The 26,233-nt window shown below is 39.6% G+C and overlaps 1 protein-coding gene and 1 long non-coding RNA gene across 4 annotated transcripts in view; one reads left to right on the forward strand and one right to left on the reverse strand.

Annotated features, from left to right (window-relative positions):
- LOC132420609 (uncharacterized) overlaps positions 1–13,974 on the reverse strand; it is an 84,134-nt gene extending 70,160 nt beyond the window's left edge. The window contains exon 1 of one of the 2 annotated variants that reach the window (XR_009518395.1): positions 13,480–13,974. This is a non-coding gene — a long non-coding RNA (uncharacterized lncRNA). The remainder of the gene's footprint in view (positions 1–13,479) is intronic. The other variant, XR_009518394.1, reaches the window with a different exon arrangement.
- On the forward strand, positions 13,338–24,732 carry DUT (deoxyuridine triphosphatase). Of its 2 annotated transcripts, XM_060005179.2 has the most exons (8): positions 13,338–13,594; positions 14,017–14,097; positions 14,226–14,364; positions 16,345–16,436; positions 18,101–18,145; positions 23,377–23,451; positions 23,611–23,681; positions 24,604–24,732. In XM_060005179.2, exons 1-8 carry the CDS (start codon positions 13,471–13,473, stop codon positions 24,658–24,660), a joined length of 684 nt encoding a protein of 227 aa, XP_059861162.1. In that variant the 5' UTR covers positions 13,338–13,470; the 3' UTR covers positions 24,661–24,732. The 2 variants fall into 2 exon arrangements, with proteins under 2 accessions (XP_059861162.1, XP_059861163.1); XM_060005180.2 differs by lacking the exon at positions 14,017–14,097 and having other exon boundaries at positions 13,339–13,594.
- Positions 24,733–26,233: the final 1,501 nt, after the last annotated feature.

Raw genomic sequence — 26,233 nt, forward strand, 5'->3', positions numbered from 1 at the left:
CCTGCCAAAGTTCAAAGTGGAAGGTTAATGAATACTGCTGAAAATGCCCTGAAAAGAGTCCTTGGAGAGACCAGTCAACAGGATTTTCCAGGGGCTTCATCACCAAACACGTTGAACAATAGGAATACACTGGTCGGTTTATAAAGTCTTGCAGCGTTTACCAGTTACACAGCCCTACTGATAAAATCAGTCAGTGTGCTGGGGTGAAACCATTTCTACTACTCTGGCCAGAGTGGACAATGCAACTAATCTTGAACCGGGGGCTAGTCAGTAGGGATGGTTACATGACAATATATTATATAGCTAATTTTCCAGTCCAATCAGATGCTCTTCGAAGGTGAAAGAGGGAGACATGATTTGAAAGAGATCATGTGAGCCAAGAAAGGCAGCAGAAGTATAGAGCTGACTTAGTTCTCAGACAACTTTCCAGTTTAATCCATATAATCCTCCTTCCCCTAACCCTTTCCTCTTTTCCTAGTCTTGCAATTAAAATTGTCAAATATATCATTTCTTATTGCTCAAACTTTCACTTTACGTTCTATAGTAAATTTCAGCCTTTTAGTCCTATTTAACTGTTGGTAGAGCACCTTTTGTGACCTGCTTTGATGGCCTCCCTTTGGCTTAACCAAGAAACTAGCAGATATTCTGAATGATGCTTGGTCTGCAATTATTCTTGGTAAAATTATAGCTGCAAATTTATTGTTAAGAACAAAGGCCTTGGACCTGCCTCTATTTTTAAGGTAATGGAATCTCTATCAAAATGATCCTGAGTACAATGATTTTGGTAAAATTCATAATATTGGTTAAATGTGAAGAAATTCTTTCTAACAAGTCTTGACCCCAGCAGATTCGCTAGAAATAAATTCCCTAAAGCGGTGGTCCTTAACTAAGCGTGGGCAACAAGAATCACCCTGTAGATCAAGAGTAGTCAGTTTGTAGTACGGTTTGGACATGTGCATTTGACCAGTCTTTCTAGATGATTCTCACGTGTACCCTGCTCTTAAGCCATCTGCTTTTATTTTCTTCCTGAAAAGTTGATGATGGTTTAAAATGAAATAACAATAGTCCTTCTCTGGGCTGTTATTTACAGAACTTTCACTTTCTGGTACTCCTATACAGAATGGCATAATTCAGAGTCAGCTTTTCATGATTATGTTAAGAGATTGGGTACTCAGTGCATAGTGAGAACTATAGTTCTGGAGTTTGTATGTTAATTATTCTGATCCCCTTGAACTTTTCTGGGTGTAATTTGTGAGTTAGTCGAAAGTAGTTTTGTAGCAATAAATACCTGTATTGTTGACTATCGGCTAGTTCCTTGTTTTTTAACAGCTGCTCACCTTAGTGTCAACCTTCTGAGCTACTTATATGGTTAACATCCATGTGCTGATTTTATGAAATTGAAAGGCTACATATATTTATCTGATCTCTGTGTTCTTCCCAAGAGCCTTGTAGGAACATTCTTGTGGGTTTCACAAGTCATATGCTAGTTTAGTGTTTTAAAATTGGGCTATAGATACTCCTGGGGGAACAAAAGACATCCCAGGAGGTATCTTGATGGCATTCTGGACCGAACAATTTTAAAAGAATGAACTTCTAGATAGTGACACATATGTACTTTATACTGAAATTGATCTGCCTATATACTAGTTCTTTCCCATCTCCTTTATTATAATTGCCCTTTTACAAAAGCTAGGCATATGACTCACCAACTTCAGGCTAACTGCTGCTTTTCCTTGGTGTAAAAAACGCTGGGCTTGAAACACAGGAGAACTTCTAAATTTTGGGTACCAGAACCCAAAGTATGGCTTCTGTCATTTTGGGGCTTGCACATGTTTCTAGCCAACATGAAGTGTGGCAGATAAATGAGCTATTTGTGCCCATGTTGGGATGTTCTGAATTCAGCCACAGGATTGTGCAGTTATGGGGAATTATGATATTTTCCCGTTAATATTCTCACTGCTTCCATTCCTGAATGACTGTCAAAGAATGAACTACCCCTGAAGAAGAGTTCAAGAGTTCTGTTTAAACCAGCGGTCCCCAACCTTTTTGGCAAAAGGGACCGGTTTCGTGGAAGACAATTTTTCCAGAGACCGGGGTGGGGGGAGGGATTGTTTTGGGATGATTCAAGCGCATTACATTTATTGTGCACTTTATTTGTATTCTTAGTACATTGTAATATATAATGAAATAATTATACAACTCACCATAATGCAGAATCAGTGGGAGCCCTGAGCTTGTTTTCACTTGCCACTCACTGATAGGGTTTTGCTGTGAGCCTGCAAGCAATTGATTTATTATGGTCTCTGTGCAGTCAGACCTCTCTGCTAATGATAATCTGTATTTGCAGCTGCTTCCCAGCCCTAGCATCACTGCCTCAGCTCCACCTCAGATCATCAGGCATTAGATTCTCATAGGAGTGAGCAGCCTAGATCCCTTGCATGAGCAGTTCACAGTAGGGTTCATGCTCCTATAAGAATCTAAGAATCTAAAGCCACCGCTGATCTGACAGGAGGCAGAGCTCAGGCGTTAATGCGAGTGATGGGGAGCGGCTGTAAATACAGATGAAGCTTCGCTCACTCGCCCACCGCTCACCTCCTGCTGTGCGGCCCAGTTCCTAACAGGCCACAGACAGATAACAGTCTGTGGCCTGGGGGTTGGGGACCCCTAGTTTAAACTGACAAAAACTGAGAAAGTTCACCTACTGAAGAACCTCTCCATAGGAAGTCTGAGCAAAAGGACACTAATCTGAGATGGAGGTTTGAGGTGCAGAAAGAAAAACAAAGAAAATGATAAAAGTCTGGGCAAACATTTTTTTAAATGACTGAAAAAATTAGTAATAATAATGCTTATTGGGATTCAAGAAAAGATATGTTTAAAATACCAGGAGGAGGAACCAAGATGGCAGAGTAGAAGGAAGTGCTCTCACTCCCTCTTGCAAGAACACCAGAATCACAACTAGCTGCTGGACAATCATCAACAGAAAGACACTGGAACTCACCAAAAAAGATACCCCACATCCAAAGACAAAGGAGAAGCCACAATGAGATTGTAGGAGGGGCGCAATCACTGTAAAATCAAATCCCATGACTGCTGGGTGGGTGACTCACAGACTGGCGAACACTTATACAACAGAAGTCCACCCACTGGAGTGAAGTTTCTAAGCCCCACGTCAGGCTTCCCAACCTGCGGGTCCAGCAACAGGAGGAGGAATTCCTAGAGAGTCAGACTTTGAAGCCTAGTGGGAATTGATTGCAGGACTTCGACAGCACTGGGGGAAAAAGAGACTCCACTCTTGGAGGGAACACACAAAGTAGTGTGCGCACTGGGACCCAGGGGAAGGAGCAGTGACCCCAGGGGAGACTGAACCAGACCTACCTGCTAGTGTTGGAGGGTCTCCTGCAGAGGCAGGGGGTGGCTCTGTTTCACCGTGGGGACAAGGACACTGGCAGCAGAAGTTCTGGGAAGTACTCCTTGGCATGAGCCCTCCCAGACTCTGTCATTAGCCCCACCAAAGAGCCCAAGTAGGCTCCAGTGTTGGGTTGCCTCAGGCCAAACAACCAACAGGGAGGGAACCCAGCCCCACCCATCAACAGTCTAGTGGATTAAACTTTTACTGAGCTCTGCCCACCAGAGTAACAGTCAGCTCTACCCACCACCAGTCCCACCCATCAAGCCTCTTAGATAGCCTCATCCACCAGAGGGCAGACAGCAGAAGCAAGAAGAATACAATCCTGCAGCCTGTGGAACAAAAACCACATTCATAGAAAGATAGACACGATGAAAAGGCAGAGGGCTATATACCATATGAAGGAAAAGATAAAACCCCAGATAAACAACTAAATGAAGTAGAGATAGGCAACCTTCCAGAAAAAGAATTCAGAATAATGATAGTGAAGATGATCCAGGACCTCGGAAAAAGAATGGAGGCAGAGATCGAGAAGATGCAAGAAATGTTTAACAAAGACCTAGAAGAATTAAAGAACAAACAAACAGAGATGAACAATACAATACCTGAAATGAAAACTACAAAACAAGGAATGAATAGCAGAATAACTGAGGCAGAAGAACGGATAAGTGACCTGGAAGACAGAATGGTGGAATTCACTGCTGCGGAACAGACTAAAGACAAAAGAATGAAAAGAAATGAAGACAGCCTAAGAGAGACCTCTGGGGCAACATTAAATGCAACAACATTCGCATTATAGGGGTCCCAGAAGGAGAAGAGAGAGAGAAAGGACCAGAGAAAATATTTGAAGAGATTATAGTTGAAAACTTCCCTAACATGGGAAAGGAAATAGCCACCAAGTCCAGGAAGCACAGAGAGTCCCATACAGGATAAACCCAAGGAGAAACACACCAAGACACATAATAATCAAACTGGCAAAAATTAAACACAAAGAAAAATTATTGAAAGCAGCAAGGGAAAAACAACAAATAACATACAAGGGAACTCCCATAAGGTTAACAGCTGATTTCTCAGCAGAAACTACAAGCCAGAAGGGAGAAGCATGATATCCCTAAAAGTGATGAAAGGGAAGAACCTACAACCAAGATTACTCTACCTGGCAAGGATCTCATTCAGATTCGATGGAGAAATCAAAAGCTTTACAGACAAGCATAAGCTAAGAGAGTTCAGCACCACCAAACCAGCTCTACAACAAATGCTAAAGGAACTTCTCTAAATGGGAAACACAAAAGAAAGAGGACCTACAAAAACAAACCCAAAACAATTAAGAAAATGGTCATAGGAACATACATATCAATAATTACCTTAAACGTGAATGGATTAAATGCTCCAACCAAAAGACACAGGCTTGCTGAATGGATACAAAACCAGACCCATATACATGCTGTCTACAAGAGACCCACTTCAGACCTAGGGACACATACAGACTGAGAGTGAGGGGATGGAAAAAGATATTCCATGAAAATGGAAATCAAAACAAAGCTGGAGTAGCTATACTCATATCAGATAAAATAGACTTTAAAATAAAGAATGTTACAAGAGACAGTGAAGGCCACTACATAATGATCAAGGGATCAATCCAAGAAGAAGATATAACAATTATAAATATATATGCACCCAACAGAGGAGCACCTCAATATATAAGGCAACTGCTAACAGCTATAAAAGAGGAAATCGACAGTAACACAATAATAGTGGGGACTTTAACACCTAACTTACACCAATGGACAGATCATGCAAAATGAAAATAAATAAGGAAAGAGAAGCTTTAAATGACACAATAGACCAGATAAATTTAATTGATATTTATAGGACATTCCATCCAAAAATAGCAGATTACACTTTCTTCTCAAGTGCGCACAGAACAGTCTCCAGGATAGATCACATCTTGGATCTATCAGCATAGATCACAAATCAAGCCTCAGTAAGTTTAAGAAAACTGAAGTCATATCAGGCATCTTTTCTGACCACAAAGCTATGAGATTAGAAATGAATTACAGGAAAAAAACCGTAAAAAACACAAACACATGGAGGCTAAACAATACGTTACTAAATAACCAAGAGATCAGTGAAGAAATCAAAGAGGAAATCAAAACATACCTAGAGACAAATTACAGTGAAAACACGACGACCCAAAACCTATGGGATGCAGCAAAAGCAGTTCTAAGAGGGAAGTTTATAGCTATACACACAAGCCCACCTCAAGAAACAAGAAAAATCTCAAGTAAACAATCTAACATTACACCTAAAGGAACTAGAGAAAGAAGAACAAACAAACCCAAAAGTTAGCAGAAGGAAAGAAATCATAAAGATAAGAGCAGAAATAAATGAAATAGAAACAAAACAGTAGCAAAGATCAATAAAACTAAAAGCTGGTTCTTTAAGGAGATAAACAAAATTGATAAACCATTAGCCAGACTCATCAAGAAAAAGAGGGAGAGGACTCAAATCAATAAAATTGGAAATGAAAAAGGAGAAGTTACAACAGACACCGCAGAAATACAAAGCATCCTAAGAGACTACTACAAGTAACTCTATGCCAATAAAATGAACAACCTGGAAGAAATGGACAAATTCTTAGAAAGGTATAACCTTCCAAGACTGAACCAGAGAGAAACAGAAAATATGAACAGACCAATCACAAGTAATGAAATTGAAACTGCGATTAAAACTCTTTTCGGGGAAGGCTATTGTCATCCTCGTCGGAGGATAGCATTCGTTTGGGATTCCAAATAATTTCTATCGGGGAGAGAAGAGGAGCCTTACCTGACTTGTGCAGTTAACAATGCTTTGGGGGTCTTTATTTGGCAGGGAGATTAGTAAAGTGAGTAATACACTATTTTTGGAAGATAATAAGCCTGGGCAATTTGAAAATGTTAAGTTTCAGCACAATGTTTAACCCTGGAATTACACCTTAAAAACCAGCAGAGTAATAGTGTTCTGTTAACCAGGTGCCTTTTGAAATTTAGAAGGAATTCCAGAAGACACTTGTGTGGGCAGGTCTGTGGACAGTATAGTGACCTGGGAGTCCCAAGAGACCCTTTCAGGTTTCCTATGAGGTGGAAACTTGATGTACTGATACTAAGATCTTGGCCATTCTCAAGTAAACTGGATTTTCTTAAAAGTGGAAAGCAGATGCCCATGAGAATCTACATGTCTTAATAAAGAGATTCATGTCAGTTTCTAATGTACTCGGGTGAATTACAATAAAGGTGACTATATAAAAAAAAAAAAAAAAGTCTTCCAAGAAACAAAAGTTGAGGACCAGATGGCTTCACAGGTAAATTATATCAAACATTTAGAGAAGAGCTAACACCCATTCTTCTCAAACTCTTCCAAAAAATTGCAGAGGAAGGAACACTCCCAAACTCATTCTATAAGGCCACCATCACCCTGATACCGAAACCAGACAAAGATACTACAAAAAAAGAAAATTACAGACCTATATCACTGATGAATATAGATGCAAAAATTCTCAACAAAATACTAGCAAACAGAATCCAACAACACATTAAAAGGATCATACACCACGATCAAGTGGGATTTATCCCAGGGATGCAAGGATTCTTCAATATATGTAGATCAATCAATGTGATACACCATATCTACAAATAGAAGAATAAAACCATATGATCATCTCAACAGATGCAGAAAAAGCTTCTGACAAAATTCAATACCCATTTACGATAAAAACTCTCCAGAAAATTGGCATAGAGGGAACCTACTTCAACATTATAAAGGCCATATACGACAAACCCACAGCAAACATCATTCTCAATGGTGAAAAACTGAAAGCATTTCCTCTAAGATCAGGAACAAGACAAGGATGTCCACTCTCACCACTATTATTCAACATAGTTTTGGAAGTCCTAGCCACGGCAATCAGAGAAGAAAAAGAAAGAAAAGGAATACAAAGTGGAAAAGAAGAAGTAAAACTGTCACTGTTTGCAGATGACATGATACTATACATAGAGAATCCTAAAAATGCCACCAAAAAATTACTAGAGCTAATCAATGAATTTGGTAAAGTTGCAGGATACAAAATTAATGCACAGAAATCTCTTGCATTCCTATACAGTAACGATGAAAAATCTGAAAGAGAAATTATGGAAACACTCTCATTTACCACTGCAACAAAAAGAATAAAATACCTAGGAATAAACCTACCTAAGAAGACAAAAGACCTGTATGCAGAAAACTATAAGACATTGATGAAAGAAATTAAAGATGATACCAACAGATGGAGAGATATACCATGTTCTTGGATTGGAAGAATCAATATTGTGAAAATGACTATACTACCCAAAGCAACCTACAGATTCAATGCAATCTCTATCAAGTTACCAATGGCATTTTTTACGGAACTAGAACAAATCATCTTAAAATTTGTATGGAGACACAAAAGACCCCGGATAGCCAAAGCAGTCTTGAGGGAAGAAAAAGGAGTTGGAGGAATCAGACTCCCTGACTTCAGACTATACTACAAAGCTACAGTAATCAAGACAATATGGTACTGGAACAAAACAGAAACAGAGATCAATGGAACAAGATAGAAAGCCCAGAGAGAAAGGCACACACCTATGGTCAACTAATCTATGACAAAGGAGGCAAAGATATACAATATACAAGAGAAAAGACAGTCTCTTCTATAAGTGGTGCTGGGAAAACTGGACAGCTACATGTAAAAGAATGAAATTAGAACACTCCCTAACACCTTACACAAAAATAAACTCAAAATGTATTCGAGACCTAAATGTAAGACCAGACACTATAAAACTCTGAGAGGAAAACATAGGAAGAACACTCTTTGACATAAATCACAGCAAGATCTTTTTTGATCCACTTCCTAGAGTAATGGAAATAAAAACAAAAATAAACAAATGGGACCTAATGAAACTTCAAAGCTTTTGCACAGCAAAGGAAACCATAAACAAGACGAAAAGACAACCCTCAGAATGGGAGAAAATATTTGCAAATGAATCAACGGACAAAGGATTAATCTCCAAAATATATAAACAGCTCATGCAGCTCAATATTAAAGAAACAAACAACCCAATCCAAAAATGGGCAGAAGACCTAAATAGACATTTCTCCAAAGAAGACATACAGATGGCCAAGAAGCACATGCAAAGCTGCTCAACATCACTGATTATTAGAGGAATGCAAATCAAAACTACAATGAGGTATCACCTCACACCAGTTAGAATGGGCATCATCAGAAAATCTACAAACAACAAATGCTGGAGAGGGTGTGGAGAAAAGGGAACCCTCTTGCACTGTTGGTGGGAATGTAAATTGATACAGCCACTATGGAGAACAGTATGGAGGTTCCTTAAAAATCTAAAAATAGAATTACCATATGACCTAGCAATCCCACTACTGGGCATATACCCAGAGAAAATCATAATTCAAAAAGACACATGCACCCCAATGTTCACTGCAGCGGTATTGACAATAGCTAGGTCATGGAAGCAACCTAAATGCCCATCAACAGACGAATGGATAAAGAAGTTGAGGTACATATATACAATGGAATATTACTCAGTCATAAAAAAGGAATGAAATTGAGTCATTTGTTGAGACGTGGATGGATCTACAGACTGTCATACAGAGCGAAGTAAGCCAGAAAGAGAAAAACAAATATCGTATATTAACGCATGTATGTGGAACCTAGAAAAATGGTACAGATGAACCGGTTTGCAGGGCAGAAGCTGAGACACAGATGTAGAGAACAAACGTATGGACACCAAGGAGGAAAACCGCGGTGGGGTGGGGATGGTGGTGTGCTGCACTGGGCAACTGGGATTGACATGTATACACTGATGTGTATAAAATTGATGACTAATAAGAACCTGCAGTATAAAACAAACAAACAAAAAAAACCAAGTAGTACTAAATTTTCTTTGGGTTATTTGTATGGAAATATGTTAATATAAATGTTTCAGACATTACATGAAATTTCTAAAAATCTTATATGTTCTGGTATAATGTTATAAGTCATAATTGTAGTTATTATTTTAAAATGTATATGTCAGAAATAACAAAAAAAAGTGTTTAAAATACCAGACAATAATAGTATATATGCCAAAAGAAAAATTAATGGAGTCAAAGCATTCTAAGGTCCTTATGTTATCCAGAAAAAAGATAATAATTTTGTTTTAGATCTTTGAAACTCATGAATTAAGCATGTGTGTTTTAATTTATCTGAAGCAACAGAATCAGAGAGTAAAACTTCTAAATTAATAGAGGGAAAAGTGAAACAATAAAATAATTAATAATAATTAAATTAAAATAATTAAATAATTAAAAATAATAAAATAATTAAATTAATTTAAATAAAAATAATAAAATTTAAAAGGCACAAGGGGTAAAAACAAACAGAGAACATATGAAAGGATAGATTTAAATTTAAATTTAAAGGATAGATTTAAATCCAGTATGGAGTTTACATGCTAGTGGAAGAAACATACAAGTGAAATGAATAAATATGTACATAATTTCATGTAGTATTGTGCTATGAAGAAAAATCAAATAGGGTAAAGCATTAGGTGGTGCTTAGAAGAAGACTATTTTTAGATAAGGGAAGATCTGAGAGAAAAGGGGAGGAAGCAAGATTCTAAGGCTTTTTATCTTGAGCAAGAGAAAAGGTTGAAAAGAGAAGAGGAGACTGAAAAGAGACTGAGAAGAGACAGGTGATGTGGGAGGAAAACCAGAGTGTGTCCCGGTGAAGAAATGTTTGAACAAGGAGGCCACAGTCAACTGTGAAACGAAGAATGTCTGGTTAATTTTCTACACACATCTTTCCCAGACCTGGAGAACAAGGGCCAGGCTCAGTATTAAGAAGAGTTGTCATAGTCTCATTAGGCATATACAAACCCAGAGAGTGGCTAAGTGCAAGGACTCTGAAGCCAGACTACCTGAAGTTGACTCTTGGCTCCATCTCTTTCTGGTTGTGAGCTGTGTGGTCTTAGGCAAATTATTTGACCTCTCTGTGCTTTGGTTTCCCCATCTGTATGATGGGGATAGTAATAGCACTTGTTTTCTCTGTTTGTTGTGATTAAATGAGTTAATATTTATAAAGCACTTAGAATATACCTGGAATATAAAGTAATCACCATGTATGTCCTTGTTAAAAAGAGAAAAAGCCCTAAAATGGCAAAGACAGGAAGGACAACTTTGCTTGAAAGTACAGACTTGCATTCTCAGTAGGTTCACTCTGGCACAAGATTTAAGTAATTAAATTATCAGCATGACTGATAGGATAATTATATTCTGATCAATATACAGCATGAAATAAACATGTCTGGTTCTTCTTTACTGTAGTATCTTGAATTTAAGGTGTATTTTCATATAAAATCATATTTCAGTGTCATAAGGAATATTCTTTAAACGCTTAGTGGTTCAGACCCCTAACCTGTTACTCTTTTCCAGCTGGATTATTCCCTTCTTTTCAATCTAAAATAAACTCAGATGAAAAGTGACAACAATATAATTTTCAGTCTCCACATTAATAGAAGAAATAGCTTAATACTTTCTTGGTGTTAGCTATTATAAGGAGCCAAACAAAACATTTCCAGTGTAAAATACTGAAGTAGGTGCTTCAAAGCATTCATAAAAGTTTATGACTTTTACTAATGTGAAAGATAAATGCATGTAGTTGAGATGATTACACAAGGGGAGTATATAGCTAATGAATGATATGGTAAGTGTTATAAAAGATAAGGCAGATCTCACTACTGGTTCTAAGAAGTTTCACGAATGAAGCTCACTTCATTCGTGGGTCTGGGTAAAGGAGTCATTACAGTCACTACATTTTAGGATATGCAAGGACTCAAACTATCTTTAATGCAAACTTCCTTAGGAAATTACTAGAGAAAGTACTTCAGCAAAGTGAGGAAGTAAACTAAAAGGAAGATACTAGATCCATAAAACCAGGGCTCCAACATAATATAGGGGCAAAGGGAAGTCCCAGGATAACAGTTATTCAGCAGGACTAGCGGGTCACTTGCACAGACCAGAGCAAAAGAACAGAGGAGTGAGGGAGGGAAAATCTGAACTGATAGGGGATTTAAGTTTCAGTGTTTCATTTGATGTGATAGATATTTAAGGTATAGGATCCCTGGAACATTTGGAGAAAACAAGCAATGGGTGAATGAAAAACACCATCACCAATAAAAATAGGAAAATAAGGCAGTTATAAACTTGAGGGGGACAGGTGTAAAAAAACGAAATACTCCTATCATATTACTCGTCTCTGAAGTCGATATTTAACAGTCATGATAAAGTAAATACTAACTGCTGACTTACACAAAAAATTGTTACACAACTATTGGCAGAATGGGGTGGAGAGGGGGTTAAGAGACTTAATCCTCAACTACTCTAATTCAGAAGGCCATTTCTATGCCATTAAAAAAATAAATAGCAACATATAATTTAGAAACAGGGAGGTAGATTCCAATAGAAAGAGCCAAAAAAAGTTGGAAGTATTGCCCCTAAGGAGTGAGAGTTGAGGAAGGGTGTTTGTGGAGGGGTTAGGAAGGGATTGATGTTTTTCAGTGTAGACCTTGAAAAAGCATTATATGGAACAAACTTTTGATTAAACATTAAAGGAATGGACGGAAAAATCAGAAGACTCTGAGATCATATGCAGGGTCCCGATGGAATAGCAATGAGATCTCTTATCATTCATTCATTCATACAACAAATAGTTATCAAGCACATTCTGAGCCAGGCGCTAAGCTAGGCCCCAGGAGTACAATGGTGAACGAAGACACATTTGGTCCCTGCCCTCATGGAGCTTCTGTCTACTAGAGCAAATAGACAATGAACAAGAAAATAAATACATAGAAGAGATACAGATTGTAGTAACAAGTGGTGTGAATAGAAAAAAACGGATTGTGTGCTAGAAAATGGTGGTGAGGGAAACAAAGGGCAGCTACTTCAGTTGTTTGTCAGAAAAGTTCTTTCAGAGATGAGTGAGACTTGAAACACATGGAGCATAAATCAAGGAAGGATGTGTATAGACTCCCAGGCAGGAAAGGCTGGTGGGTCTAGAAACTGTTAGAATGCCACTGTGGCCAGGAGCAACAGGCGTGAGCCAGAAGGCTCTAGAGAAGGTTGAAGAGGAGGGCCCAGATCACCTTGCTATAGGTATAAATTTGGGGAGTCCTCAGAGTACAGATATTTAAAGCCATGGGTGAAGAGTGTAAATAGAGCATTCCTCGCCCAGAGGAATTCCAGCATTTAAGAGGAAGAGCCAGTAAAGGGGACCGAAAAGGTGGGGCCTGTAAGGAAAGGCACAGCCAGGAAGTCTGAAAACTTCCCCAACAATTCCCTAACATTTTTATTTGTCATTTTCCTAAAACTGCCCTATAGTTTGTATTTCTGTTGACAAAATGCATTACAATTTAGTTTTGAGATTTTAGCGTCAGTTCCAGAGGTAAGTGGAGATAGTCGTATCCTAGAAAAATCAATTTATAATTACCTGAAAAGTTATTTACTCATCCCCACTGTAAATTATACCAGTGTGGCCCGGAACCTTTGTTCGAATCAGTTACAGGGATCCTCCTCTGTGCTCTTGTGGGGTCATCCGAAAGAGTGCTAGGATTTCAACCGAGATGTCCCTGTGGTTTATCCTCAAGACTGTGTCCCCCGCCCCCTTTGAGAATAAACAACACTCCACAACACTCCAGCTTGCACTCTTCAGTGTTGGAAGGAAATCGAACTCGCTGCCTTGCCCACCGCCTAGGGCGCAGCACTGAGCGGTGACCGTCACGGGCATCGTGATGCGGTTCCGTCGCTTTGGGGGCCCCTGAGATTAGAAGCCAGCGAGTCATAGCCGCGAGCTGCACCGCCCCAGGGCTGTTGATGCGCCGCCTCCGTGCGCCCCTCGTCAAACGGCGGCGGTTACTGCTTCCGAGGTCATTTAACTGGGACGCGTCTTTCGGTGCAGACTTGGCGCGCGCCTGCAGTAGCGGCACCAACCTGCGCCCAAACCCGGGCAAATGACTTACCTCTGCCCTCGCCCAGTGCTCAGCTACCATTTCCTTCCGTCTTTGCTCCGCTCTGTGTTTAACGGCGCGCGCCAGGCAAGACCGAGAACGGAGGCCGCAGGGCCCTCCAGGCCAGGTTCGTCCCTCGATCCCACCCCGCGGGGGGGACGTGTAGCTCCCGGCGCTCCGGCCGCTGACCAGCGCCCGCAGTCTTAGCCGAGGTTGCCGCAGCGCCAGTAATGTCGGGGCCCAGGCTGGAAGGACACGGCGTGGGGAGGCTGGGTGCCGGCCGGCTGACCCCGCGCCCGTCCCCTGGCCGCAGATGGGGCGGGCCAACAGGCAGGGCCCGAGGAAGCCCTTGGGCTTTGGGCGTTGGGGGGGAGTGGGAGGGACCGCAGCCCCAGCGGCGCGGGAGCGAGTTCATTCGCGTCCCCTCATGGGGAAGGGAAGTGGTTTTCTATTTTGGGGTGAGGGCAAGGCCAGAGAAGCTGCCACTAACTTTGGATCCATGCATTGAGTTTGGAAAGCTTGAAAAGGCTCAGTACTTTCTGTTCCCAGATCTTTTCCGAGGAGGATTTCCAGCCCCAAATTTGAGACCCATCTCCCCTCTCAGCCAGAACCGTGGGCTCGTCCGGAGGGGTAAGGGGGGCGGGGCGGGGAGTTTTCGGCGGGAAGTTTAGAACTGGTGCGCTGCGCTCGTCCTGCTGTCTCTTGTTCCGCCTGATCCTTTGTGCTCACGTTCTGCCCTGCCATGCCCTGCTCTCAAGAAGCACAAGTCATCTCCCCCAGCAAACGGGCCCGGCCTGCGGAGAAGGGCGGCATGCGGCTCCGCTTTGTCCGGCTTTCGGAGCACGCCACCGCTCCGACCAAGGGGTCCGAGCGCGCCGCGGGCTATGACCTATACAGGTGAGTGGGCACCCTGTCCGCCCGCGTCCCCGAGGAAGGCCGGCCCGGGCGAAGAGGCTGAGAGGGCCGCCTTCTGTCCCGTCATCCTTACCTCTCGCGGAGAAGTCCCAGTTTCCGAAGTATAGCGCTCTCAGCTTAGCTTACATTCCAGCCCGCTGCTGCCAAAACTTGAAACAGACGCTTAAAAGTACAGAAACAAACGCTTTTTGCATTATATAGGGTTTCTGCCTTTTTTTAATGTTGAAAATTTTAGCTTTCCTCTTTAGCATAAATTAAATACGGATTTGGGCAGAGTGTGGAGTGGTAAATACCAGTGAATGTCCGCCCAGGTGTTATTTATTTTGCAACATTTATTGCACCCTTTCAAAGTGGAGAGTAGAGATGAAGAAGGCCCACTTTGGCCTTCAAGGAGTGGCCTGAGAATGATGCTGTGCTCAGTAGAAAGAAAAGCCACGGTAGGAGCCTAGGTTCTTAGGTAATAAGGTAGCTAAGAAAGATTAATGAAAGTTGCTTCTACCTTTAAGGGTTAGTAACATTTCTCTATATGTCCATATTTAGGTTCACTCCAAGGACTGGAAATTTCCACAAGGGTCCAAATATGAAAAGCAGGGTTGTTGGTAATACTACCATCTTCTCTCTTGTACAGCACTTTTTACCTGTACTAAAAACTGGCACATGTGCTATTGTATTTAATACTCAACAACAATCCTGAAGTAGACGAGTGGTACTTTTTACAGATGTGGGAGTTTGTGAAGAGATGAATTAATTGCCCAAGGGCTTGAATATAATAGAATTTTTGACCCTGAATTCAGTGCTTTTTTTTTTCCACTTGACTACTGTCCCCAGTTCTTAGAACCATTAAGGTAGGTCAAAAGTGATATTGGGGAGGAGGGGGTGTTGATTACATGACTAAATCCCAAGCCTTAGGATTTATTTTAAAGCATCCCAGATAATTCTAGTGTGAGAAGCACTGGTCTAAGTCATAAGTACCACAGAAGGGAAGAAAGGAGTATGTGATGATAGTGGGAGAAAAGAAGGAAAAAGAAAAGTGAGGTATAGACTGTTGTGGCTGAAAGCTGTAGTCCTTTATTTTCATGAATAAAAGTAGAGTGATATACATTGACTACACCATATCTGGACGCTGTTGTGAGTCTTAGGAGAGACTTCGATTTAAGATACTTTGTAAGCATCCTCCTAACACAGGTGACTTTCTGTATACTGAAATAGACATGGAAATATCTCTTCGATAAATTAGAGTTTTAACTATTTCAAGAGAGGAAATTCCAATGAAAGAAGTAAAAATATAGCACCACTTTACCAGTCTTAATTAAGGGCTCAAAAGTAACTTCCAGTTCTGCTTATTGTAAAATCTCTTAAATTTCTATCAAGGAGAGGGCTACAGTAATAACAAAGTAGCAGTATTTGGTGTGTGGACCTTAGAGAATCAGTTCCTCAGTAGTGTCCATCTCCAGGGCCTGTTCACAGTGGTCAGCTCTCTCCCTCAGCCAGTGAAGTTCATGGCCACCGCTTGGTAAGCTTGGTAAACTACCAAGACCAGAACAGATGCAACACAGCTGAACCAATGGCCCCCCCCACCACCATTTATGTTGGCCATCTATTTTCTCCTTTCCTTCTACATGTTTTCCCTAACGATTAGAGGATTGTTGTGAGAATAAAATGAGTTATACAAAGCAATTAGAACTGTGCCTGGCACACAGTAAGGGCTTAATAAATGTTAGCTATTATTTGCTATTATCTACCCTTCTTTCTTGGTTCTTTATTTTCCTCTTTTCATACCATGTTAGTGAAGCATATACCTTTTAAAGTCTGCCTTTCAGCCCCCTCCTGCTAAATAATTACCTCAATTTGCCAACAAAATTTTGTTCAGGGGAGAATACATTTACATGTCACCTCTTTCACCAAAAAATGCACAGAGAATTACTATATCTAAATACCAGTTATCTTTCATTATTTTCCTAGTGCCTATGATTACACAGTACCACCTATGGAGAAAGCCCTTGTGAAAACAGACATTCAGATAGCTCTTCCTTCTGGGTGCTATGGGAGAGTAGGTAAGTGATTTGAGACACAGGTAACTCTTTGTCAGGCTCTTCCTTTGCGATATGTTCTTTCATCTTAGTTTCATTTGGGGTATAAATGAGGGAAGGGATATTGCTCGGCCTGCGTCCTAAAATAAAGACGTGCCACCTGTGATGGCAACTGCAGTCATTTGAAAACTTTCCTTTACGTATCTACTTTTGCCTCTATCGCTTTGCTTTTTTTTTTTTTTTCTTTCAATTCCTTACTTAAGCTTTTAGGACACTCACATTGGCCCAGGAGGTTGTTTTCACAACTACTCACTGTGAGAAAAACTGAAAGTGTAGGTGATTTTTAACTGGTGCTTTTTCCAGTCTTATACCAACTCCCCCTTCAAGGATCAGATTGCATGTGAAGTCAGATTTCTTTGTGAAGGTGGTATTTGTTTTATAAGAAAAAAGAGGCAGGTTCAGGATAATGGCACATGGCATCTTATGAGAGTAAAGTTTCTAACCCCTGAAAACATCAGGCCCCTTAGCCTTTCCCCCTTTGGGTATCCTCTCATGGGGTGTCCTAGGTAAGGGATGCACTTCAGTGCACTAGAGGGAAATGCCTCACAGTGGGAGGAGAGAGGACAAAATGCAGGTCAAGTCAACAGGTTTGACTTTTCTGCCCCGAGTCAGTTGTCACTATAGAAAGAGTTTAAAACTTCTTTTCAAGAGCATAATTACTTGCTGACTAACTTCAGAGTAAACATAAAGGAGCAAATGGAACTGTGATCCCTGGGGGAGTCTTGTTAGCCACGAGTCAGAGAACTGCTAATACTTCAGCCTTTAAAAGAAAAATGAGATGAGCACTCTCTTCATCTCTTTTTGCCAGCACTGACTGCATTTTTAGTGTATTTTGGGGGGGGCAGTTAGGAGATGGGGTGAAATAACAGTGAAGGCAGGAAGGTGTAGCATTTATTGACAAAGTGCCTGATACAGGTTATTCTGGAATAAAATACTAGAAGTTAGGGTAATTAATGGTAGGCCTGATGCTCAAGTCAGCAAGAATAAGGTATAAACTTAGCTTCTTACTCTGGTTCATTTGTTTCATACAAACATGTCTTTTGGCATCTGAATTATGAGTAGGAGTTCCAAGTTCTAGGCTAAGCTCTGCTACTCTGTGGTTGCGTTTATGCCTCTCTCTCTCTCTCTCTCTCTCTGCCTTCTTCCCAGTATGATGTTCCCATCCTGCATGTTCCCATGTATGTCTGTTCCCATACTGCAACATGCTCTGATTTCCTACCTTAAAATAAAAGTCCTCTTCCTCTGCCCCATGTCCCTGCCAGCTACCATCCTCCCTTTGTGACCAGATGTCTGGACAGAGTTGTCTACAGTTTTTCCCACTTGTTCACCTCCCAGTTCATTCCAGCAGTCCACAGCTTCACCACCATAGATCCTCAGTTGCCTAAAGACATGCTGGAGTGGTTTAACTTGGTTTTGAATTAAACCTTGTCAACATTTTCTAAACTGTTCTTTTCTACTTTGGTAATACAATGTGATAAATACATTTTTAATTCAGAGCCATCTGCTAAGGTTAAGATTAAGATACGGATGTTATAGGAGATGAGATTGACATGCTTAAATTGTGTCAGTTATATTAAGTATTGCCCTTCCCTCTTAAGACAGTCAATTTCTCCTCTCTTGTTTTGTAGCTCCACGTTCTGGCTTGGCTGCAAAACACTTCATAGATGTAGGAGGTAATATATTTACATTTTTATTCTGTAAATATTTGCAAGTGTTTACTTTGTCTTTGCTTAAGAGGCAGTAATCAAATGACAAATTTTATTTTTATCAAGAAAAGAAAATGATTTTTGTTGTGTCTTTCCTTTTAGAAATTTCTATCTCTGAAGTTACAACTATGATATAGTTTTAAATGCTATTTGAGTATGTCTAATTTTTTAATGACCATTATGTGAAATGCATGTTATTTTCCTAATAAGCTAGACACTATCTGACAGATAGGATTTTGCCTTGGTTTAGTGATAATCTGCATTTAGTCCAAAAATGACTCTATTCATAGAAGGAAGTTTGTTATTATAAGGAAAGGAAAAGCTTTTATATCATTATTTAAGCAACTGTAGTGAGTGCTTCTCTAACAAGACATCCTGGCCCTCGGATAAGTGGATATGCTAAATTCTCCCTCCACCTCTTGCTGTTTTTACAAAGCTACTTTTTTTTTTTTTTTTGCGTTACGCGGGCCTCTCACTGTTGTGGCCTCTCCCCTTGCGGAGCACAGGCTCCGGACGTGCAGGCTCAGCGGCCATGGCTCACGGGCCTAGCCGCTCCGTGGCATGTGGGATCTTCCCGGACCGGGGCTCGAACCCGTGTCCCCTGCATCGGCAGGCGGACTCTCAACCACTGCGCCACCAGGGAAGCCCTACAAAGCTACTTTTTAACAGACCAGGAAACTGGCTCAGAAATGAGCCCAAGTTGGGACTTCCCTGGTGGCACAGTGGTTAAGAATCCGCCTGCCAATGCAGGGGATGGGGTTCGAGCCCTGGTCCGGGAAGATCCTGCATGCTGCAGAGCAACTAAGCCCGTGCGCCACAACTACTGAGCCTGTACTCTAGAGACCGTGAGCCACAACTGCTGAGCCCACATGCCACAACTACTGAAGCTCATGCGCTCTAGGGCCCATGCTCTGCAACAAGAGAAGCCACCACAATGAGAAGCCCGCACACCGCAATGAAGAGTAACCCCCGCTCACTGCAGCTAGAGAAACGCCTGCACGCACCAACGATGACCCAGCACAGCCAAAAATAAATAAATGAAAAAATTTATTAAAAAAAAATGAGCCCAAGTTGGTACATTAAAAACTGGAATCCATCCATATTATTCCAGTCCCCTTGTTCTTTCCACTGCAGTTAAATACTGTGAATCACCCTGCCCCTTCCCTCCACCAGCGGAGCCCTGCCCTGAGTTAGCTTGTTACCTGCACTTCAGGGGTTAACATGTGGCTGAGGCCTGTCCCTGGGCTGTCTCCCCATGGCGTCACTAGATGGTGCTGTGGGGCAAGTCGGGAGCCTAAAAGTAGGTTTTAGGGACTGAAGAGGAGCAGAGTTTGACTGAGACGGAGGGACCTCGGCGGCTGAGGATTGCCTGGGTTCAGTTATGCTTGACTTTCAAATATACTTTTACAAGGTCAGTATGGTCACTTAGGCCTATAACTTAAGGATGTAAAAGATTGTATATATTTTTAAATAAATTTCAAAGGGTTGTGAAAGGAACATGGGCTTTGGAATAACAAAAGGATTTGGGCCCCAGCTTTGTCACTAACAAGCTAGTTATTACCTAACTTTTCTGAGCCTCAGTTTCCGTATCTGTAACAATGAAAATTAGTGTGCTTGTCCCTGAATGATGGGAAGATTGAATGATAATGTATCTGATATTTCCTGTCCCTTAGGGACTTATCAGACCTTTTTTTTTTTAAATGGAAACTTTTTCCGACTTTGTTACTAATTTTTGCTCTGTTTAAAACAATCCTTTGAAAAAATGTCATGTAAAAGGAGTGGAAAGTTAGTTTGCCTGGTGGTTGGTGTGGTATTATTCACACAATCACATTGTGGTGTGTTCTTGGATGCATAGTATCTTAGAAATGTCTCTTAGGCACAAGTTTATCATAGTTGGCCACAGTTTTTATTTCAGAAGAGGGATGTTGTTAGAATTCCCAGGCTGTAAATAAGGGTCAAAGGGAAAAGTTGAGTATGCAGGATTCCGTTCAGAATTCACATCTGGTAGGCGGGGATAGTTTTCACTAAAGAGGGTTTCCAACAAATGACATGCCAAAGTCTTGACACAGTAAAACTTTTGCCTGAAGTCAGTTAATCACTCTGCCAGTTCCAATGCATGATTTTTCCAGTGATAACTTCAAAATACTTTCTGCTTTCTCATGAAGAGAAATATCCCTGATGTTTATGTCCCTTACGTAGAAAAGGAATAAGTCTTGTGTTTTTCTTGAAGGTCAGTTTGCCTTTGAGTAATAAGTAATAAATGAACTTAGAACTATTAGATTTTTTTTATACTATTGGCATTCATACTTAAAAAAAAAGAAGGGCCTTTTTTTGGTTATACATTTAAATTGACTTCAAATTACTTCATTTCTTTTAGTTAAGGACGTTTCAGACTTCTGTGTGCCAAGCATAAAATCTAGGTAGATAATCTGGCTTTGCAGAATTCAAGACACCCAAACATATAAGTGTGATAGGACTACTTTACAGATACATAGCAAAGGCCTTTACAAAAAGGAGTGTTTTTGTATTGTAGAAGATACCATAAAGTAAACAAATAAATACTTGCAAGTCATATGAGAAAGAGTTAAATACCCAAACAGATAAGAAAAAAGCAAAACTGATCATAAAATGTACAAGAGGACGAGGTGCAATGCACGTAAGGAGGAAAAAAGCCAAGCCTCACTAGTCATCAGGGAAATGTAAATAAAGCCATGAGATACCATTTTTTACTCACCACATTGGCCAGAATTTAAAAGATTGCTACTATCTGGTACTGTCAGGGAGTTTGGAAATGGGCATTCTTAAGTGTCACTGATAGAAATTTGAATTGCTATACCTTTTTTGCAAAGTTATCTAGTGATATCCATTAAAATTTTAAATATACACACCCTTCAACCCAGGAAAGTGCTTTTTTGAAACTATTTGATGAGAATAAAAAACACTAACACTCAAGAACGTATGTAAAGGACTGCCTTGATTATTATGGGGAAAATGTGAAAACGACCTGAATATCTGATGTTACGTAAGAGAATAGTTACATAGAAATAATGGTGCTGTATTTCCATATCTTGGATCTAAAAGAATGACTTTTAGATATATTACTGCCCAAGGATATCAATAATATTTTAGGTGGAAGAAAATGTGTAAAATATATTATTGTAACATTGGCTACCTGAGGGAGGATTGGGGAACATTATTGGCCTTTACTTCATATGTATTTGTACTGTTTGTGTAATGAAACAAGAGTTCAGAAGTCAGCCCACACTGCCTTCATCCAATGCATTCTAGGTGAATGAGTGCTAGCCTGTACTTCAGCACTCCCACATGGAGATGCCAAGGCCTTGTGTGGTCATTTGTTCCGGCATGGGAGGCATGGAATGACCTGCTACTGAGGGGTTCCTTCATTAACTCTGATCTAAACTGTTCCTGCAGCTGAAACTTTCTACATCTAGATAATATAGAAAACAGCTGGTCTCATTTTTATATCCATTCTTTCAATAAATATCAAGGACTAATTTAATGATCAACTGGCAGTGGGGAAAGATGCCAGGCTTCAGTATTTTTTGAATTGGTCAAAGTTTTATTGCTGTAGAACCAGAAAAGAATACTGTTTCCTTCAGTCTAGACATGATATGAACCACTTTCAGCCACTTTTATACTCACCCTTCTCACTGTTAAAAATATGTTTATCTTTAATTCAAACTCTTAAAAGTGTTGTATCAGGAACCTTTTAAGAAGTGCTTAAGTTCAGTTTCACTTACCCCTAGTAATTCATGCATAAACCACAGGGGTTCATTTAAACTACTCTAATCCACTGGAAAAATCTAAAATGTTGGTTTTCTGAATATTTTTCCCCATGGTGGAACTTTTTTAAATTTTGCTTTTTTTTCCCCCTACATGAGAAAATTGAAAGGGGATGCTTACCCTTGTTCTAAAAAAGAAAAAAAATTTTTTTCAGTTGACCTTCAAATAATTACGAGTCTGACCAACCAGCATCAGTACCCATTGAGCTAAATTCCTGATTCTTTTTATTTTCTTTTTTCTTCTTTGATAAGAGTTTTGTTTTGTTTTTTAAAGAAGTGAGGTGTTAATGAGAAGCTGTAAGATATGACATGGAGCTACGTTTAATTAGATTCACATGAATCCTATCCAGCATTTTACAAACCGGGGGGAAAGAATTATCATGTATAAAAGGAGACAGGCACTGAGGGGGATGAAGGGGGTAGGAGAGTGACTGCTAACAGGCAGGGGGTTTCTTTTGGCGGTAATAAAAATGTTCTAAAATTGATTGTGGTCGTGTTTGCACAACTTTGAATATGCTAAGAGCCATTGAATTGTGAATTATTTCTCAATATTAGAAAAGGAAATGAGAAGGCCTGGTGCACCTATATTATCTGTGCTTGTGTTTATGGAAATGTTTTGGATTCTTGGCCCAAAGATAAATGCTAGCAAGTCTGGTAAATGTACTTCTCTGGCTCAAGTTTCTCTCCTGCAAAGATTTGCTGCCTTTGTGTTTATAATCTCAAACAGGTACTAATTACACACGGTTCTGTGTAAAAGCGTACTCATTATTAAGCTTATGTGCTAATGTCTTCTGACAGATGATGCTCTGAGAAAGGCTGGTCGCTTAAATTAAAAGGAGAAGAAGAATGTGAACTGAACGATTCAGCTCCATTTTCATTATAAAAATGGAATGTTCTGATATTTGCTAGACTGCTGCTTAGCATTGACTTATTCTACTGCAGATCTTTAGGCTTTTTGACATTTTTATTTATGACTCAATCATATTTCAATCTGGATGGTAGTGGGAAGTTGCTACCAGGAGAAGCCTTTAAAACCCAAATCATAGTTTTCTCTTAGTCTTTTGGACAGGTGTGCCACAAATAGACAGTAGGATTGGAGAGAGCAATTCAGGATGACTTGTCTGAGATGCTAAGTGCCTACTCCCAATTTAGAGTAGGTAGTGGTCACCATTTGTAAGGATGACAGGTTGGAAAATTAGGACCACTTTCTTAATTCTTATTTGCATTTTAGTAATTTCTTAGTTTTGAGGCTTTACATAGTACCAGAGCAAGATTCACATATTCGTTGTAAGGATAAAACTCTCAGAGCTACTTAGGAATGATTCTGAGGTAATCATATACCCTTAATCTTTCGGTACCATAAACCAAGCTAATATTTTTTTTTCTTTTTTCCAGCTGGTGTCATAGATGAAGATTATAGAGGAAATGTTGGTGTTGTACTGTTTAATTTTGGCAAAGAAAAGTTCGAAGGTATGTCAAATACATGCAGTCACATAAGTGCAATGAGTTTTCCAAGTTACGTATGTCTAAGTAACACATGCTACTCTAATTCTCATTGTACTGTACAAGGCAGGATACAGAGAATGCATCAGTATCAGTAATAAATTGTTTTGTGTTTTTCCTTTGAAGTCAAAAAGGGTGATCGCATTGCACAGCTCATTTGTGAACGGATATTTTACCCAGAAATAGAGGAAGTTCAAGTAAGTATCCTAAAAGCTGAATAGGGAATCCATGATGTAACATCTTCAGTGAAGGAGAAATAAAATTTTGAGGATTTAGTATGCTATTTGTAACTAAATACAGATCTTCCTCGATTTCACAATGGGATTACATCCCAATAAATCCATCATAAGTTGAAAATATCTTAAGTTGAGAATGCACTTAATACGTCTAACCTACCGAACATCATAGCTTAGCCTAGCCTAACTTCAACATGCTCAGAATGCTTACATTAACCTACAGTTGGACAAAAGCATCCAACACAAAGCCTGTTTTATAAGGAAGTGTTGAATATCTCATGTAATTTATTGACTACCATGCTGAAAGTGAAAAATAGCATGGTTGTATGAGTACAGAACAGTTGTGTTATCAGTGGTTCACCCTTGTGATGGCATGGCTGGCTGGTGGCTGCAGCCTGCTCCCGTTGCCCAGCATCACGAGAATATCACACCGTATATCACTAGTCCATGAAAAGGTCAGAATTCAATATTTGGGGCACAGTTTTTACCGAATGCAAATCACTTTAGCACCATCATAAAGTCAAAAAATCATAAGTCAAACCATCCTAAGTTGGGGACCATCTGAGGTAGAATATGTGACTAGTCCTATTTTAGGCAAAATTTAAATCTTAGAATTTCTTGAAATTGTTTTCCATAGCTATTATACAGCATTACTTTGGATAATAAACCACTTAAATAGTCTGTGAAATTCTACTGTTCCCTTAGCTTTTTTGGAACTTATTCAATATTTTAATTTATGAAACTTTAAAAATTTAATTTTCTGTAATCTCCTTTTTGAAACAATGCTATAGCAAGAATAAAAGTCTTACAAATTTGGAGCTGGAGAGAACTGAAAGAGCATCTGAAATTAACTACATGGCTTACTACCTTTATGTCTTTTCAGGTTTTAGATGACACTGAAAGGGGTTCAGGAGGTTTTGGTTCCACTGGAAATAATTAAAATTTATGACAAGAACAGAAAACGAGAAAATATACTTTTTTCCTTGAAAATAAAGGCTTTGCTTAAAGTGTTTTGGTGTTTTGCACTTCTGTAAACAGTTTTAGCTTCTAAAAATACTTGGGTTCTCAGGGTTCTCTTATGATCAAGGAAAGGATACCTCTGTTGGGATCACATAGAAACTTACTGTCTTGTGTTTTTCTGCATTTAACTGTTATATAAATCTGTGTGGTGACCTCACAGTTTCTTTTAAATGCACATCAATTACCCCAAAACCTGTATTATTTAATTCGCTATATATTACCCCTTCAGTAACTTATTTTTTAATTGCTTTATATATCATAAGCAATGCCTTTCATTCAATAAATCTGAATTCTTTCACAGATACAAATTACTGTATAAACTGAACTGAAGGACAATAAAAAGAAGTTAAAATTATTCCTAATTCGTCCCTTCTCTTCAGTGATCTAAAAGATGTCTTTTTAAACTTAAGATTCTTTGTGTGGGTGGGAAGAAGAGAATCCTCAGTTTATTTTTAGGTTTATCCTTTTTTTTTTTTTTTTTTTAACCTCCCTTTTTTGTAGACCCCAGGTTAACTTGGTAGAGGTGTGTTTGTGAAAGGAAATGTAACTTGGGAATTTCCAGTTGGTTTGTTCTTCTGAATTTCATTCTGTCAAGTAAACTGTAGTTATGTGACCTTCCCTCACTGAAGTAGCAGTAAGAGGCTGCACCCAAGAAAATATACAATTTAATAGGGACCAATAGATGTAAAGAGGGATGCTTAGGCCACTGGGTTTGTCCAAACCAAGTACCTTTGAGTAAGTCTCGGCAGCGTGAATTAGCTTGATTAACATCTATTGCAGCCTTCTTGGTGTGCTTTCCTTTTCTGCATTTCCCAAACCCCTTTACACCAGGACTTTTTCAATCAGGTGCACTAGTGTGAGACTCAAAAGGCATCATTTTGCAGGTGTGGGTCACACAGATGGAATGCTTCTGGAGCTGGCAGCTCTCTTGGCCACCCAGTTCCTGGAAACACAGGTTAGAGTTTTTTTCTCTGTCCTTCTAGTGATTCTCTAGATTCTTCTAGGCCATTTAATACCCTGCAGTGTAGTGTTTTCCATTACTTCGGAAATGTAACTGGGTCACGATTCATTAGTGAGTCATGAAATCAACTCAGTGGATCATAACTAGCATTAAAAAAAAAATGAATAGAAAAACAGCAGAGGACAACATGTCAGATGGGTAAATATTGTGAAGATTATTTGAATTATATATTTATGTGTGCATGTGTGTACTGGGTCACGGTATAAATTATTTCTGAAGTCAGTAAAATTTAAATAAATTCTTTTCTGCTAAACTAACCAGTCAGGGTTCTCTGAACCCTGACCAATACATAGTAACAGTTGAGTAAGAACAAAGAGTATGATGTGACTACCAAGAGATATGGTCTGAGCTTACACTGTTAACATTAAGTCCACTATATTAAGCACTTACAAACTGCTCATTTCTTTCTCATAACATGGCTGTGGGAGAACAGATGAAACAAAAATAGATAACAAAAATCGGCTCAGACATT

The sequence above is a fragment of the Delphinus delphis genome, chromosome 2, assembly GCF_949987515.2.
Source record: "Delphinus delphis chromosome 2, mDelDel1.2, whole genome shotgun sequence".
NCBI classification, from domain to species: Eukaryota; Metazoa; Chordata; class Mammalia; order Artiodactyla; family Delphinidae; genus Delphinus; species Delphinus delphis.

Coding starts and splice junctions, on each gene's coding strand:
- DUT (XM_060005179.2), top strand. CDS start 13,471: ATGACTTACCTCTGCCCTCGCCCAGTGCTCAGCTACCATTTCCTTCCG. Junction 13,595..14,016: donor CGCAGGGCCCTCCAGGCCAG/GTTCGTCCCTCG, acceptor TTCTGTTCCCAG/ATCTTTTCCGAGGAGGATTT. Junction 23,682..24,603: donor CAGAAATAGAGGAAGTTCAA/GTAAGTATCCTA, acceptor ATGTCTTTTCAG/GTTTTAGATGACACTGAAAG.